General features: G+C 46.6%; 1 protein-coding gene across 12 annotated transcripts in view; it reads right to left on the bottom strand.

Annotated features, from left to right (window-relative positions):
• LIMCH1 (LIM and calponin homology domains 1) overlaps positions 1-16,410 on the bottom strand; it is a 207,474-nt gene that overhangs the window by 52,721 nt on the left and 138,343 nt on the right. For 6 of the 12 annotated variants that reach the window (XM_087875471.1, XM_087875473.1, XM_060694859.2 and 3 more), the window contains 3 exons: positions 14,312-14,584; positions 6,913-7,197; positions 1,458-1,688 (listed from right to left, as the gene is read on the bottom strand). The exons of 3 other annotated variants lie outside the window; for them this stretch is intronic. In XM_087875471.1, the coding sequence (XP_087731597.1) occupies positions 1,458-1,688; positions 6,913-7,197; positions 14,312-14,584 (789 nt within the window). The remainder of the gene's footprint in view (positions 1-1,457; positions 1,689-6,912; positions 7,198-14,311; positions 14,585-16,410) is intronic. 3 more of the 12 variants (XM_087875468.1, XM_087875470.1, XM_087875476.1) reach the window with 2 other exon arrangements.

Below are 16,410 nucleotides of genomic sequence, written 5' to 3'. Positions count from 1 at the left end.
CCTGATTTACTATCTTAATCCAGATTTCTAGATGGTGCCCAGTAATAACATATAACATACAGCAAATAACATACAACACTTCTAACTTCCTCCTTGTTCCCATCCGAAGAGAGAAAAATTGGAAGCGTACAAAGAGACAAAAGAAAACAAGAAACCAAACAAACGTTGGATGAAAAGGCGAAGAAAACCACAATCAGTGAAAATAAAAAGAATATTTGTTAACGTTAAACATTTAAGGAGTCTCTGGATGTGGGAGATTGGAGAAGCTGATGTGAGGGAAACAAATAACGCTGAAGAGTTTCGTCATAATAAAAAAAATATACTCCCGCAAAGCTGTGGCAAACACAGTCAGAAAACGGCAGATAAGATCCCTGAATAGCAGCTTATTTGATCCCAACGGAAGGCGGGCAGAGGGGAAATCTGGAGAGTGTAAATTTACAAATGGCTTTTCAAAAGCGAGATTATGCCCCCACAGTCCTTCTGTTACACTTGATAGTAAAACACTATCGTCTAGCCGAAGTTGCCTCTGGTATCTTGCCATGCAAGGTCGGACAAAAAAAAAACGAGGCCTGTTGTTACAGCTGCTTCCTGAACGGGGATGCCAAGAGTGAGATTCAGACATCGGAAGAAAGCAAAGTGCTTTCTATTCAGGGCTACAAGCTTAACAATTGAGGGACTTCCCTGGTTCCTGTACAGATGTGATCAGAAAAAGGATGGGAACGGCCTCGAAGGTGGACCAGGATGCTATCTATAGGCTCAATTGTGGTCGTATGTTGAGGACTCCCATGTTTTCCCGAAAATAAGACCGGGTGTTATATTAATTTTTGCTCCAAAAGACGCATTATGGCTTATTTTCCAGTTAGGTCTTATTTGGGGGGAAATACGGTACTAAATGCAGCCGTCTAGCTGACAATCTTAACCGGGGCTTATTTTGGGGGTAGGGCTTATATTACGAGCATCCTGAAAAATCATGCTAGGGCTTATTTTCTGGTTGGGTCTTATTTTCGGGGAAACAGGGTATCTACCAGGGGTGAAATCCAGCAGGTTCTGACAGGTTCTGGAGAACCGGTGGTGGAAATTTTGAGCAGTTCAGAGAACCGGTAGCAGAAATTTTGAGTAGTTTGGAGAACCGGTAGCAGAAATTTTGAGTAGTTTGGAGAACCGGTAGCAGAAATTTTGAGTAGTTCAGAGAACCAGCAAATACCACCTCTGGCTGGCTCCAGAGTGGGGTGGGAATGGAGATTTTGCAATATCCTTCCCCCAGGACTGGAGGGAATGGAGATTTTGCAGTATCCTTCCCCTGCCACGCCCACCAAGCCACCCCACCCCACCAAGCCACGCCCACAGAACCGGTAGTAAAAAAAATGGATTTCACCACTGGTATCGACATTAAGTAAGTAAAAGATTCCAGATACAGCATGAGAAATGCGACATTATCTTCCTCTACGTCGACATACCTCATTTCCCCTGAAACTTTCAGTCGATCCCAGATCTCTTTATCTTTTGGGGTGATAGACGCTTTCCCGCAACTCAGAAAGCCTGCTTGAGAAGGGCTAACGTGGGTTGGTTTCTTAGCCAGGCCATGACTTTGTGTCTCAGGAATTTTTGCTTTGCCTTCGTCCTGCAAGGATCGTTGATCTTCCCTCAGCGTCTCTGGCTTGGCCGAAGTCATGGGTATCTTTTTCCCACTAGTGTAATATTCGTTCCCAAAAATCAGCAAAGAAAGATTCCGTAGGAGAAGACAAAGGACAAACCACACGCCATCAGTGAAGTCCCAACCTTACAACCTGCAGCGCTGCCTAAATTAGGAGGAGCACAGAAACCTCTCCCGCGGTTTACCTCTTGAGTAGCATCCGCCATTTTTTTTTTAAAAAATCACCGTTACCCTTACTGTGATTATCTCTGTTATTTTACTAGGAGGTTTTAGCATGGAGTTCCCCCAACGTTTCCTGCTTTGTGGACGGGCGGGAGGTGGGGGGGGAGAGGGGATGGTTCTGCACGAGTGGCCAGCAAGCACGCTCGCGGCTCCATATGCACGAGCGGTGCACATACCATTCACACAAATTGGAGCACACACAAACACACCCGCTGCTCGGGTAAGTGAAGATGTGAATGTGGGCACGTTTGCTGACCGTTTCCACGGCCCGGTGACAAACTCCTCGTGGCCAGCATCCCCTAACCCTAACCCTAACTCTTCAATTCAAAAAAGGCAAAGACGTAACGTGAAAATGTGAAAAAAGAGAGGGTACAGTTGAGCCACCTTAAGATCTTAGAACAATTGCTGCCAAACTTTTGGGTACCAGGGACCGGTTCCGTGGAGAGAGCGGGACCGGAGGGGGCGTGGTTGCACATGCCCGGTTTCTGGCCTGCCGTGGACTGTTGCCGGGCCACAGACTGGAGGTTGGGAACCCCTGTCCTAGAATATCCAACTTCAAGGTCAGAGCTGCTCTCCACAGCTTGAAACTCTGCAGGGTCAAACTCAACTCTATCGATGCCTTTTCCTGCACTAAGTTTACAACGATACCTAATTTTGACCGTTACGAAGCCTACTTTCCCACACTCTCGTGAATTCAGAGTTTTGTTTCCAAATATAGCAGCTGGTGGGAGATTTTGCTGGCGCTAAGAACTTCACCAGGGCCAAAGCTGGCATCTCAGACAGTCCTGATATGTATGTTCTTCAGAGACCTTTCCAAGACATGACTCATTCTGGAGAGGCAGACTAGAAAATGTTGACACAGAGACTCTGTCCCCAAAAGGAGACTTTTTTTTTTATCTGCCTTAAAAGCCGCTGAAACAGGCAGATCTTGGGAGAGATTTTTTTTTTTCTGAAACTCAAGCTGGGAGAGCCGATTATCCCGCCATTCCCTTTGGCAAAAGGACAGGCGTATTCTTTATGTGCAAAGTACAAATAAACAGAAAGTATTATACTTGTGACCTCTGGAAAGGCTACTATTTGACACTTTACTATAAATTATACCTTTGGGTTTTGAAGGGGGGGGGGAATGCATTAAATTTTCAGAGAGAGAAGGGGGGAGGGAGAGGGGGGAGGGAGGGAAAGAGAAAGAAGGAAAGAAAGAAAGAAAGAAAGAAAGAAATGAAGGGAGAAAAAGAAAGAAAGAAAGAAAGAAAGAAAGAAAGAAAGAAAGAAAGAAAGAAAGAAAGAAAGAAGTAGGAGGGGGAGGGGGAGAGGAGGGAAAGAAAAAGGTGGAAAAGTTGAAGAGTGAAAGGGAAAGGAGGAGGAAGAGGAGGAGCAGGAAAGAAGGAGAAAGATGGGAGATAGAGAGGAAGAGAGAGAGAAAGAGCGAAAGAAAAAAGGAAGGAAGGAAGAGAGAGAAAGAAAATAAGAAAGGAAGGAAGGAAGTGAGAGAGAGAAAAAAGAAAGAAAAAAAAGGAAGGAAGGAAGAGAGAGAGAGAGAAAGAAAGAAAGAAAGAAAGAAAGAAAGAAAGAAAGAAAGAAAGAAAGAAAGAAAGAAGTAGGAGGGGAGGGGGAGAGGAGGGAAAGAAAAAGGTGGAAAAGTTGAAGGGTGAAAGGGAAAGGAGGGGGAAGAGGAGGAGCAGGAAAGAAGGAGAAAGATGGGAGAGACAGAGAGGAAGAGAGAGAGAGAAAGAGGGAAAGAAAAAAAGAAAGGAAGGAAGGAAGAGACAGAGAGAGAGAGAAAGAAAGAAAATAAGAAAGGAAGGAAGGAAGTGAGAGAGGAAAAATAAAGAAAAAGAAAGAAAGAAAGAAAAAGAAAGAAAGAAAAAGAAAGAAAGAAAGAAAGAAAGAAAGAAAGAAAGAAAGAAAGAAAGAAGGAGGAGGGGGAGAGGAGGGAAAGAAAAAGGTGGAAAAGTTGAAGGGTGAAAGGGAAAGGGAAGAGGAGGAGCAGGAAGCAAGGAGAAAGATGGGAGAGACAGAGAGGAAGAGAGGAAGAGAGAGAGAAAGAGGGAAAGAAAAAAGAAAGGAAGAAAGGAAGAGAGAGAAAGAAAGAAAATAAGAAAGGAAGGAAGGAAGTGAGAAAGAAAGAAAGAAAGAAAGAAAGAAAGAAAGAAATAAATAAATAAATAAATAAATAAATAAATGCCATTTTACAATTTTCTTTGCTTTTTTTCATTTGGGAGTATTGAACTGACTGGACATGACCAAAACAGGCCATAGGGTTTTTTTTTTTTGAAGGGGTGGAGTCAGACCAATTCAATTATACAAAATAAAAAAATCTGATGAGAGATTGCCCAAAGTTTTGAATCTTTTTTTGGGGGGTGGGGTGGGGGAAACCATTTTATTTTTAACAGACTCTAAGAGTATAATTTGCAAAAAAACCCATCTGAATTTATCTGAAATATATAAGGGAATCTATCATAGATAGTGTATTTTTCGGAGTATAAAACGCACCTTTTTCCCCCCAAAAAGAGGGTAAAAATCTGGGTGCATCTTATACTCCGAATGTAGCCCCACCCGGCTTCTCAAACGGAGGTTTCAGAGGCCGAAAAAACATCAGAAACGAAGCTTCAGAAAAAAAGCCTCCAAACAGAGCTTCAGAAAAAAGCCTCCAAACAGAGCTTCAGAAAAAAAGCCTCCAAACAGAGCTTCAGAAAAAAAGCTTCAGAAAAAAAGCCCCCAAACAGAGCTTCAGAAAAAAAACCTCCAAACAGAGCTTCAGAAAAGAAGCCTCCAAACAGAGCTTCAGAAAAAAACCTCCAAACAGAGCTTCAGAAAAAAAGCCTCCAAACAGAGCTTCAGAAAAAAAGCTTCAGAAAAAAAGCCCCCAGAGCTTCAGAAAAAAACCTCCAAACAGAGCTTCAGAAAAGAAGCCTCCAAACAGAGCTTCAGAAAAAAACCTCCAAACAGAGCTTCAGAAAAAAAGCCTCCAAACAGAGCTTCAGAAAAAAAGCTTCAGAAAAAAAGCCCCCAAACAGAGCTTCAGAAAAAAAACCTCCAAACAGAGCTTCAGAAAAGAAGCCTCCAAACAGAGCTTCAGAAAAAAAGCCTCCAAACAGAGCTTCAGAAAAAAAGCTTCAGAAAAAAAGCCCCCAAACAGAGCTTCAGAAAAAAAACCTCCAAACAGAGCTTCAGAAAAGAAGCCTCCAAACAGAGCTTCAGAAAAAAACCTCCAAACAGAGCTTCAGAAAAAAAACCTCCAAACAGAGCTTCAGAAAAGAAGCCTCCAAACAGAGCTTCAGAAAAAAGCCTCCAAACAGAGCTTCAGAAAAAAAGCCTCCAAACAGAGCTTCAGAAAAAAAGCTTCAGAAAAAAAACCCCCAAACAGAGCTTCAGAAAAAAAACCTCCAAACAGAGCTTCAGAAAAGAAGCCTCCAAACAGAGCTTCAGAAAAAAACCTCCAAACAGAGCTTCAGAAAAAAACGTCCAAACAGAGCTTCAGAAAAAAAAGCCTCCAAACAGAGCTTCAGAAAAGAAGCCCCCAAACAGAGCTTAGAAAAAAAGCCTCCAAACAGAGCTTCGGAGGCTTTTTTTCTGAAGCTCTGTTTTGGAGGCTTTCAGAGGCAGGAAAAAAAGTTGTTTCAGAAGTTTCAGAGGCAGAAAAAAAAGCCAAAAAAAAAGCAAGGCACAGAGCTCACATCCAACGAACCTGTTGCTAAAATTCACCTCTGGAAACAGCTGATTGGGGGTATTCTGGGAGGCCGAGCCACCCACCAATCAGCTTTTTTCTTATTTTCCTCCCCAAAAACTAAGGTGCGTCTTATACTCCGAAAAATACGGTATGTTCGCTGCCTTGAATTACTTATACAAATAATACAGGATGACAAAAACACACCAAAAAAAAGAAAAAGAAAAAGAAAAAGAAAAAGGAAGAATACTGTTATCTTTCCAGAAAACAACAGTTTCTACTGAGACTCTATCCCCGTTTTTATGTCTAAATTTTGTAGAACTGACCCCCAAAATTGCCTAGCTGACACCTCATTGTAGTTCAGTTCTTGTATACTTTTTAAAAAGTCGGAATGAAGAGTAAAATATAGTACAAGTAGTCCTCAATTTACAACAGTATATAAATACAGTGACCGCTGAAAGTTACAATGGCACTGAAAAAAAGCAATAGGACTATTTTTCACACTTATGACCGTTGCAGCATCCTCAGGGTCACATGGGCAAAATTCAGAAGCTTGGCAACTGGCATGGACTTACGACGGTTGCAGTGTCTTGGGGTCATGGGGAAAACAGATTCACTTAACAACTATGCTACCGGCTTAGCAACTGTTGCTAAGTGAATGCAGCCATTCACTTAGCAACTGTGGCAAAAAAAGGTCGTAAAATGGAGCAAAACTCACCGAACAAACCATCTTGTTTAGCAACAAAAATCTAGGGCTCAATTATGGCCGTATGTTGAGGACTCCTCAAAATTGGGGTATCTAGTCTAGCTCAGCGCATCTAGACCACTATGCAGGTTGTCCTCGACTTATGGTGACAATTTGGCCCACATTTTGTGCTGCTCCGTTGAGATGACTGTTAAATGAGTTTTGCCCCATTTTACAATCTTTCTTGCCATGATCGCTAAGTGAATCACTGTAGTGGTTAAGTTAGCAACACGGTTGTTAAGCAAATCTGGCTTTTCCGTTGACTTGGCTTGTCAGAAGGTCGCAGAAAGAGAATCACCAGGATCCCGGGACTCTGCGACTGTCGTAAGTATGAACCAATTGCCAAGGGTTTGAATTTTGATCGTGTGACTGTAAGGAGGCCGCAACGGTCGTAAGGGTGAAAAATGGTCACAAATCACTTTCTTCGGTTAACACTGTGACTTTGAATGGTCGCTAAATGAACTGTCATAACTTGAGGACTGCCTGTATTTATGTAACATGGCCGAGTTTATATCTGGGTCCAACTTCGGCTGCGGGAACCCCACGGACGTACAGGGACATCAAATGGCATTTTCCTCCTATTTTCAAACTCCACTCCTGCCACAAACAAATAGGCGCGCACACCTGAGACGTTCCCGATTTTTTGTGCGTATCTTCCTTTCTTCCCTTCGATTCTGATCTTTCTTGGCAGAAGGAGGAAGGAGGAAGTGAGTAAACGGCAAGGCAGCTTCGCGGCAGTTGAGCCTCGCTCTCCGGACGGCAAAATCGTCTTTCTCTAGGTCGGGAATTCTACCGTCTTCGTCCTCTTCAGGGTCCGTATTGTTTTGCGGACGGCACCACATAAAAGGGTTTTCTTGGCGGAGGATGACGTCCGGGGTGAACTCATCCCCTCGACCCGCGGGCTTTGGACTGGGGCGCCGCGAAGTGAAACGAGAAACCCAGATGTGAAACACGACCAAAAATCCCACTGCTCTTTGTTAAGGAAGACAAGAATAAATGCCACGCGCATGCTTTTTAGTGGAAACAAATCTGATCGGTCACTCTCTCATCGTATTCCACTACAACCCCCATAATCCCCAGGCATCCAACTTTTGGGACTGTTGCTGGAGATGACGGGCGTTGTAGGTCGACGTCTCTCCATGCGGCAAAAGCTGAAAATCCATGCATAAAACATGTAGCGGCACTAAAGTTCTATAGCTTTGTAAGCGGACCAAACACGGACACATTAAGGGGTGGCGTCTCTTATATATTTTAGAAAAGATCACTCTTCTCATATACGGGTCGTCCTCAATTTACGGCCACAACATTTCGGTGGCTAAGTGAAAAATTGGATCGGCGAGTTTCGCCCCCCCCCCGATTTTCTCCCCGCATTTGTTAAGTGAATCCCTGCTGTTCTCAAATTAGTAACACGGCTGTGGAGTGAAACTGGTTTTCCCCCCTTGACTTGGCTTGTCAGAAGGTCCAAAAGGGGATCACCCAAGTCCCGGCTCCATGAACTTAATCGACCCTTATCTAGCGCTAATTTCACTTGGACCATGAATAACCGAAAGCCCTATCAATTGTGGAGCAGACCAGCAACAGGGAGCCACAGCAGAGGAATGAAAGAGCCACATGCGGCTCCAGAGCCGCAGGTTGCTCACCCCTGGTCTAGGACAACTCACGGTGGCCAGGTGGACACGGATGGGAGGGTGCCGATGGAGGGTCGCAGCTGGGCCACGCCCACCCATTCATGCCCCACCAAGTCGCACCCACCACTCCATACCAACCTGGCCTCAGGTCGTCCCATTCCGGAGCTACAAATATTCTCTTCCACTTTGTTGGTTGTCCATGTGTGTTAGCAATTTTGGAGGGGGTGGAAAAGCTGTCAGGCTGGGGCCCCAAGGCCCTTCGCCTCTTCCGAACACATATGTTGAGCATCCCGTGTCCAACGTAACTGCTGATCCAAGAACACAGAGCCAAGCATCTAAAGTGGAAACGTACCACTGCGTTCTGCCCCGCTGGATGACTTCTCTTAAAATAAACAGGATGAAAGAGGCCGACAGGGAGCGAAGTAGTTCAGGCCCAAGGCTATCACTGAAGTCCAAGGACCACGCATGAATTTCACGACACTCCACAGGCAGGGAAGGGTTAATACAGCGCTATAAAAATCGCACCTGAGTTTAGCCTATGCCGTTGCAAACAAACTGGGCCAGCTGGTGCATAAAAGAATGCCCTGTTTATTTTTGCATTTATTATGCTAACTCACACATCCGCCGCAACTCATGACTTCCAGATGTGCATGGAACCTCTTCGACACTTGCTGTTCAGCTTTCCTTTCCAAAGTTTCGTTGTGGGACACGCCCCGAGAAAAGTTCTACACCTCTTCAAGCCTCAAATGCTCAGAATAATCAAAGTAGCTAATTCCAGCCAGAGATATCCTCACGTTTTTTTTTTTTTAAAAAATCTTTTTAAAGCTTCCATAATTTCTGGCCCAGGAATCTGGCTGAAGTCGTAAAGTCAGGCAAAATTAGGACTCCGTTTCTTGGGGGGGGGAATTAACTTGGATTTTGCAGTCTTTGGCAGCTCTGTGGCCTTGCTCATTTCAGTAAAGGGTTCCCGTAGCCAGATTTTGCTCTAGTGCTTGGAACAAATTTGGAATGATCTCTACTGGAGCTAAATGAAATCTGGATTTGTGCGGCTGGGTGGATGTGAGCGCAAAAGCATACACGTTATGTGACAAGGCAGATGGAATTGGACTTTTCGTCTACTACCCTTGGCCACGCCTCCTTCTCCCCCAGCGTTCCTCTTCGGGCGATTCTCCTCTGACTTTTCTCCTCGGTTGACACACCGCCACTCATTCGTCCTGGGCAATTGGCCATGGTTCCTCTGTCCCATGCGCTTCAGCGCAACCGATTCACCAAAAGCGAGTTCGTCCTGGGTTTTTTGCCGCCTGGGACAGTTAGCCGCCAACCCATCAGCTGGCTGCCAATACTGGCAGCCATAAACCAAGCCAAACGCTTGTTAGGAGAAGGAACGGAAGGGTTCTAACAAGCGTTTGGCTTTCCTAAAGCCATTTAGTCTGAGTCTTAGTCTTTATTTGATTTATATACCGCCCTACTCCCGAAGGACTCAGGGCGGTGAACAGCCAAACAATAAAATACATAAATACAAAATTTAAAAAACAGAATAAAATCGAATTAAACAAATTTGGCCTAGATAGATTTAAAACACCCCAATCATTTAAAAACAGATTAAAATTTACATATTAAAAAAGAAAAAGGGGAATAAGATTAGGCCAGGCCCGCCTGGTGGAATAAAAAGGTCTTGAGAGCGCGGCGGAAGGTGCGCAGATCCGGGATCCTCCGTATCTCCGGGGGGAGCTCATTCCAGATAGTAGGTGCCCCCACAGAGAAGGCTCTCCCCCTGGGGGCTGCCAGTCGACATTGTTTGGCTGATGGCACCCGGAGGAGCCCCTCTCTATGAAAGCGTACCGGCCGGTGGGAGGCTATTGGTGGTAGTAAGCAGTCCTGTAAGTAATGAGATCCTAAACCATGGAGCGCTCTAAAGGTGGTAACCAAAACCTTGAAGCGCACCCGGAAGACCACCGGGAGCCAGTGCAGTTCGCGCAGGAGAGGTGTTACATGGGAACGCCATGTCGCTCCCATTACCACCCGCCCGGCCGCACTCTGCCCCAGTTGGAGCCTCTGGGTGCTCCTCAAGGGGAGCCCCATGTAGAGAGCGTTACAATAGTCCAGGCGGGATGTGACAAGGGCATGAGTGACTGTGCGTAAGGAGTCCCGATCCAGAAAGGGACGCATTTATTGGCAGCTAGCTGATTGGTTGATGGCTAACTGTCCCAGGCGGCGAAAAACCCAGGATGAACCCTCCTTCGGTGAATCAGCCACGCCGAAGTGTGTGGGACAGAGGGGCCGTGGCCCATTGCCTAAGGCGAATGAGTGGGGGCGTGTCAGCGAAGGAGAAAAGTCAGAGGAGAATCGCCAGAGAAGGAACGCTGGGGGTGGGAAGGAAGCACGGCTAAGGGTAGGAGACAAAAAGTCCTAGACCCCAAGGCAGATTCCCCTTTTATTGTAAGCCACTCGGTGGGTGCAATTCTGTTTAGATCATGGCCAACATCGCTGTATCTGACCTCAACCTACTAGAGATAGTCCTTGACTTACAACAGTTAGTTCACTGAAGAAGCTTCTTGGATGAGAAGAGAAACGTCTTCAAGGAGAAACAAAGTCCAGTGATCTTCTGAAAAAGCAGCTTTGGGAACTTTTTAAGTCAGCCTACTTACCCTGACAGAATTGAGCCGCTGTAACTCTGAACTGTCACTAAGTGAACCGTTGTAAGTCGAGGACGATCTGTAGCTTCCTAATCATTGTGAGATGCCTTGGAATCTTTAAGAACAAGGGTGGGATTCAGCCAGTTCTGACCAGTTCGGGCAAACCGGATGTTAATTTTAATCTGGTTCATCGAACCGGTAGTTGCAAGGACTGGCTGACTCTGCCCACCCTGCCCCTCCCCTCCCAGGAGTCTCCACACAGCCCATTTTGGATGCAGTTTTGGATGCAGGACCTGCACAGAGGTTCTGGGAGGGCGAAAAACGGGCCTACCGGAAGTACCGGAAATTCAGAAATGGGCCCGTTTCCAGCCTCCAGAGGGCATCCGGAGCCCGGGGGAGGCCGTTTTCGCTCTCCCGGAGGCTCGAGGAAAACCTCTGAAGCCCGGGGAGGGCAAAAATCAGACCTACTGGAAGTACCAGAAGTCTGGAAATGAGGCTATTTCCGGCCTCCGGAGTAGGCCGTTTTTGCCCTCCCGGAGGCTCAAAGGAAGCCTCCGGAGCCTGGAGAGGGCGAAAACAACCCCCCCATGGTACAGGAAGCTGACTAGGCCACGCCTCCATGGCCACACCCACCCAGCAACCAGGCAGAGAAACCGGTTGCTATTTTTTTTCAATCCCACCCCTGCTTAAGACCGTAAAAAAAACCTATACAAGATTGTGAAAGTTTTCATCCCATCACAGCCAGCTTCTTTGCAACTCTGGCCAGAGTAGCAGCTATTGAGTTAATCCTGAGCAGCTTCTGGAGAACAATTTGCTCTCAGTCCGCCGTACGGCTTTTCCCCGGCCAGCAAATTTGAGCCTGGCACTTACGCTGTTTGTGTCCTGGAGAGCGAGGTCAGTTTCTCAACTGAATCTGAACAAAGATCTCCTTCAGTCAAGTTTGACTCCTGCCAACTATCCTCTTCCTTCAATTTTTTCTCTCCCCATAATCGTCTTGCGGTCTCCTTTGCAAGTCTTACCAAGCTCCAACTCAACGTAACTTCTTGGCCCAGACAAAGTCAGCTACAGGTAGCCCTCGACCTTCCACCACAATCATCTCCTTTTAATGACCCCATAATCCCTTGCGGGGTAGAGTCTGGGCAACTGAATGGAACTGAGTGTTTTACTGGCCGGATGCCTTTCCTGTTACCAATACGGAGTTATCTTCAGCAGATATATTCTCATTGTTCCCAGAGAGAGAAATATCTGCCTCTACCTAGGATCAAACTCACAGCCTCCTGATTCTGATGCCACTGCACCAGTCAGTCTTCCATCACAACGGAGCCCAAAATTTCTGTTGCTAAGCAACTCAGTTGCCAAATGAGTTTTGCCCTGTTTTACGACTTTCCTTGCCACGGTTGTTAAGTGAATCACTACAGTTGTTTAGTAGGGTGGTTGTTAATCTAATCAGGCTTCCTTATTGACTTTGCTTGTCTGAAGGTTGCAAAACAAGATCACTTGACTCCGGGATACTGCATCCGTCATAAATATGAGTCAGTTACCAAGCATCCAAATTTTGATCCTATGATCATGGGGATGCTGCACCGGTTGTAAGTGTAGGAGATGACCAGGCTGAGCCTGAGGGAGGGGATAAACACGTCATAAGTCGCAAGTCCCTGCGCACCCTCAAGAGATCTAAGTCCAGCCCATTTTGAATGCCTTCTTATCTCCCGCTCATTTCCCTTGACTGTTAGTTGGTCAGATTCTTGTAGAGAACTTAAGCTTGTAATAAATCTCGATACTCATTTGAAGTGTCTGGACCTCCTGGTTTCCCCGACAGTTAAGTGTGAAAAATGCTTATAAGTCCCTTTTTTCAGTGCCATTGTAGCCTTGAACGCCGATTAAATGAATTGTCGTAAGCCGGCCCTCTCAATTCCTGGCAAATAGATGGGGAAGAAATGGAGGTAGTGACACATTTTATTTTCCTGGGCTCCAAGATCACTGCAGATGCAGCCAAGAAATTAAAAGACGTTTGCTCCCGGGGAGGAAAGCTATGGCAAAGTTAGACAGCATACTAAAAAACAGAGACATCACCCTGCCAACAAAAGTGCGTATAGTCATGGATATGGTTTTCGAGTTACAATGTATGGCTGGGAAAGTTGGACCACAAGGAAGGCTGAGAAGGCCAAAGAATGGAGGCCTTTGAACTCTGGTGCTGGAGAAGACTCCTGCGAGTCCCTTGGACTGCAAGGCCATCCAACTGGTCAGTCCTAGAGGAGATCAACCCTGACTGCTCTTTAGAAGGCCAGATCTTGAGGATGAAACTCAAATCTTTTGACCACCTGATGAGAAGGAAAGACTCACTGGAGAAGAGCCTAATGCTGGGAACGATGGAGGGCAAAAGAAGAAGGGGACGCCAGAGAAGGAGGTGGCTGGATGGAGTCACTGAAGCAGTCGGCGTGAGCTTCAATGGACTCCAGAGGATGGTAGAGGACAGGAAGGCCTGGAGGAACGTTGTCCATGGGGTCGCGATGGGTCGGACATGACTTTGCAACTAACAACAACAACAAGCCAAGAACTATCTGTTAAGTTCTTCCATCTGCTAGGATAAAAGAAAATAGAGGAAAGGGACTTGTGCTCAGCCACAATTCCTAACCTCTCCTATGATCACACTTCATCATTGGGTCAAGTATAAAAATGCATTAAAGTTTATAAATTATAATGTAAGTTATAAATCATAAATTACAATTATAAATTATAATTATAAATCAATACCCCAATGTCACAACTGGCACAGAATCTTCTCTTGTGGTCAGTTACAGAATGCTATTTTCATGCCGTAATAGAGAAGTAGAAACAAGCTACATTTTTCCCTTTTTTTTTTTTTAATCATTCTGGTTTGGAAGACGGCTTCCCTTAACGTGTTTCTTGATTAATCCAAACACAAGCATCGGACAAAAGTCTCACTCAGCACACCAAATATTTAAGAACTGTTTTAGTCTTGTTACGGCAATCACAAACCGATGCAGGCATCGCCACTAAGTTGGCGATGCGAAGCTTCACGTTTCTTAAGGCTTCTTGTGATTCCCCCCCCCCAAAATAAATAAAATTGCAGGCGTTTATTTGGTTAATTTTGGTTGCTACCCTGTTTCTCCGAAAATAAGACCTCCCCTGATAATAAGCCCAATCGGGCTTTTGAGAGCATGTGCTAAAATAAGTCTCCCCCCTGAAAATAAGCCCTCCCCCCCGAAAATATTTAAACGCAGAGCTGGAAATCAGGTAAGATGGCAAGAGGAGCCCCCGTCTTGCTCCACACCCCCCAAAATAATAAGACCTCCCTAAAAATAAGGCCAAGCACCTATTTCGGGGTTCAAAATATATATATATATAAGACAGGGTCTTATTTTTGGGAAAACACGGTAGGAAAAGGGATATGACCATACGTTAAAAAACAAAACAAAATACCAACAACTGGAACACACAGCAAATCGTCATCTCCTTTTAATGACTCCATAATCCCTTGCGGGGTGGAGTCTGGGCAACTGAATGGAACTAACAGAGTGTTTTACTGGCCGGATGCCCTTCCCTGTTGCCAATGCGGAGTTTTGTTCGGCAGATATATTCTCATTGTGCCCAGAGAGAGAAATATCTGCCTCTACCTAGGATCGAACTCACAGCCTCCTGATTGTGAGGCGGGACCTCCACCTCTAGGCCATTGCACCGCTCTGGAACACACAGCAAATGCTACAAATGAAACGCATGCCAGGCCCAATTTCTAACCTGCCGCCACAGCGGTGAGCTGCTGGCCTGACCTTAATACCAGCCTGTTCCAACCTTCTCAGCTTCCCGATTTCCTCCGGACCTTTTTTCTCGTTTTGGGGAGCAGTTGTTTGGTTATCAGAACAGGTGAGAAACTGAGGCCAAGGGTTCTTTGGACCCATGTCTGTCTGCACAGGCTTCGCGGAGGGGGAGGCAATGGTCGTCCTGCTGCTCACGAGGTCCCCATCGAGTGGCACCTGGGGTTCTTCTTCGATGGTTTCAGGATGCTGCTTGCTATGGAGTTATATATAGGTTATTAGGGAATGGGACAGCTTGTCACCACGAACTCGCTGCGGACAACTCGCCATGGCCAATTCGCCAGGAGACAACATTCTGCGGAGCCATTTAACAATTCTATTTCATTATTTAAAATAAATAAGGTAAAAGTTCCCCTCACACATACGTGCTAGTCGTTCCCGACTCTAGGGGGCGGTGCTCATCTCCGTTTCAAAGCCAAAGCGCCAGCGCTAACCGAAGACGTCTCCGTGATCATGTGGCCGGCATGACTGAATGCCAAAGGCACACGGAACGCTGTTCCCTTCCCACCAAAGATGGTCCCTATTTTTTCTACTTGCATTTTTTTACCTGCTTTTGAACTGCTAGGTTGGCAGAAGCTGGGACAAGGAACGGGAGCTCACCCCGTTATGCGGCACTAGGGAGTCAAACCGCTGAACTGCCAACCTTTTGATTGACAAGCTCAGCGTCTTAGCCGCTGAGCCACCGCGTCCCTTTAAAATAAAGACAAACCATTTGAATTTTTGCCCTTCACATTTCATTCTGTCCCTCCTTTTGCCTCCTTTCCTTTAATAATTCTGTTCCAGCATTTCTTGGATATTAGTGTTAACTCTTGTCCCGCAGCACGTTGTTTTGCAGCAAGTTGGCCGTGGCGAGAGTTGGCCGTGGCGAATTGTCACAGCCCCGATTATTATGTAGCACATGTCTGATTCCTTAGAACAGGGGTGTCAAACTCAAGGCCGGGGGGCTGGATCTGCTTAGATCTAGTCTGCAGGGCCCCCCCATGGAAACAACGAAAGACCGGCCCACGGTGCCTCTGCCAGCAAAAACGGGCTCCCGAGCTCCGTTTTTGGCTGCGACAGCCTCCTGCAACCAGGGCTGAAATGCTACCGGTTCGGACCGGTTCTCCTGAACTGGTAGTAAAAACTGCTACCGGTTCGGGCGAACCAGTATTTCCGACGATCAGGTGTATTAGCTAGAATCGTCAGATTTCCTGCTTTCTAGCTAATGTAAATCGCGTGGCACAGTGGAATCCCTCACCCCCACTGTTCTACTTACCTTTGCAGACTCGGAAGGCTTCAAAATGTTCCTTTTTTAGCGCTGCGCGGGCGGGCCTCAGGCACACATGCACATGCAAAGTGTGCATGCGTGCGCTCGGTAGCAGACTCACAGAACCAGTAGCAGACTTCAGAGGATTTCACCGCTGCCTGCAACCCTCTGCCAGCGAAAACAGAGCTCGGGAGCCTTCCCGAGCTGTTTTTGCTGGCAGAGCGCTCGGGCCGCCACAGGCGCCCCTGACATGAGTGACGTCGAGCTGGCCACACCCACCCAGGCCACGCCCACTCCAGCCCCCCCCGGGAGGTAAAATACAACCCTGATGTGGCCCTCTATGAAGTCGAATTTGACACCCCTGCCTTAGAACATAGAATAACAGAGTTGGGAGGGACATTGGAGGTCTTCTAGTCCAACCCCCTGCTCGAGCAGGAAACCCTATATCTGTGATGGCGAACCTATGGCATGCGTGCCACAGGCAGCATGGGGAGCCATGTCGCCTGGCACGCCAGCTCAGCTCCGGCGCCGATCAGCTGATTTTCGGGCCTTCTGGGCCCACCAGAAATAGGGAAACAGGCTGTTTCCTGCTTCCAGAGGGCCTAGGGGGAGGAAGGCCTGTTTTTCTCTCACCTGGCTCCAGATCCTCTGTATGCATCTGGGGAGGGTGAAAACAACCTTCCCCATCCCCTTGGAGGCCCTCTCTAGGAGTCTCTGGAGGCAGGGGACAGCAAAAAAGTCACTTCCTGTACAACCGGAAGTTGGGAAACAGGCCA

This window comes from Pantherophis guttatus, chromosome 8, assembly GCF_059756535.1.
Source record: "Pantherophis guttatus breed Tessera chromosome 8, ASM5975653v1, whole genome shotgun sequence".
NCBI classification, from domain to species: Eukaryota; Metazoa; Chordata; class Lepidosauria; order Squamata; family Colubridae; genus Pantherophis; species Pantherophis guttatus.
The sequence above is the reverse complement of the archived record's forward strand: the minus strand, read 5'-3'. Positions and strand labels throughout refer to the sequence as shown.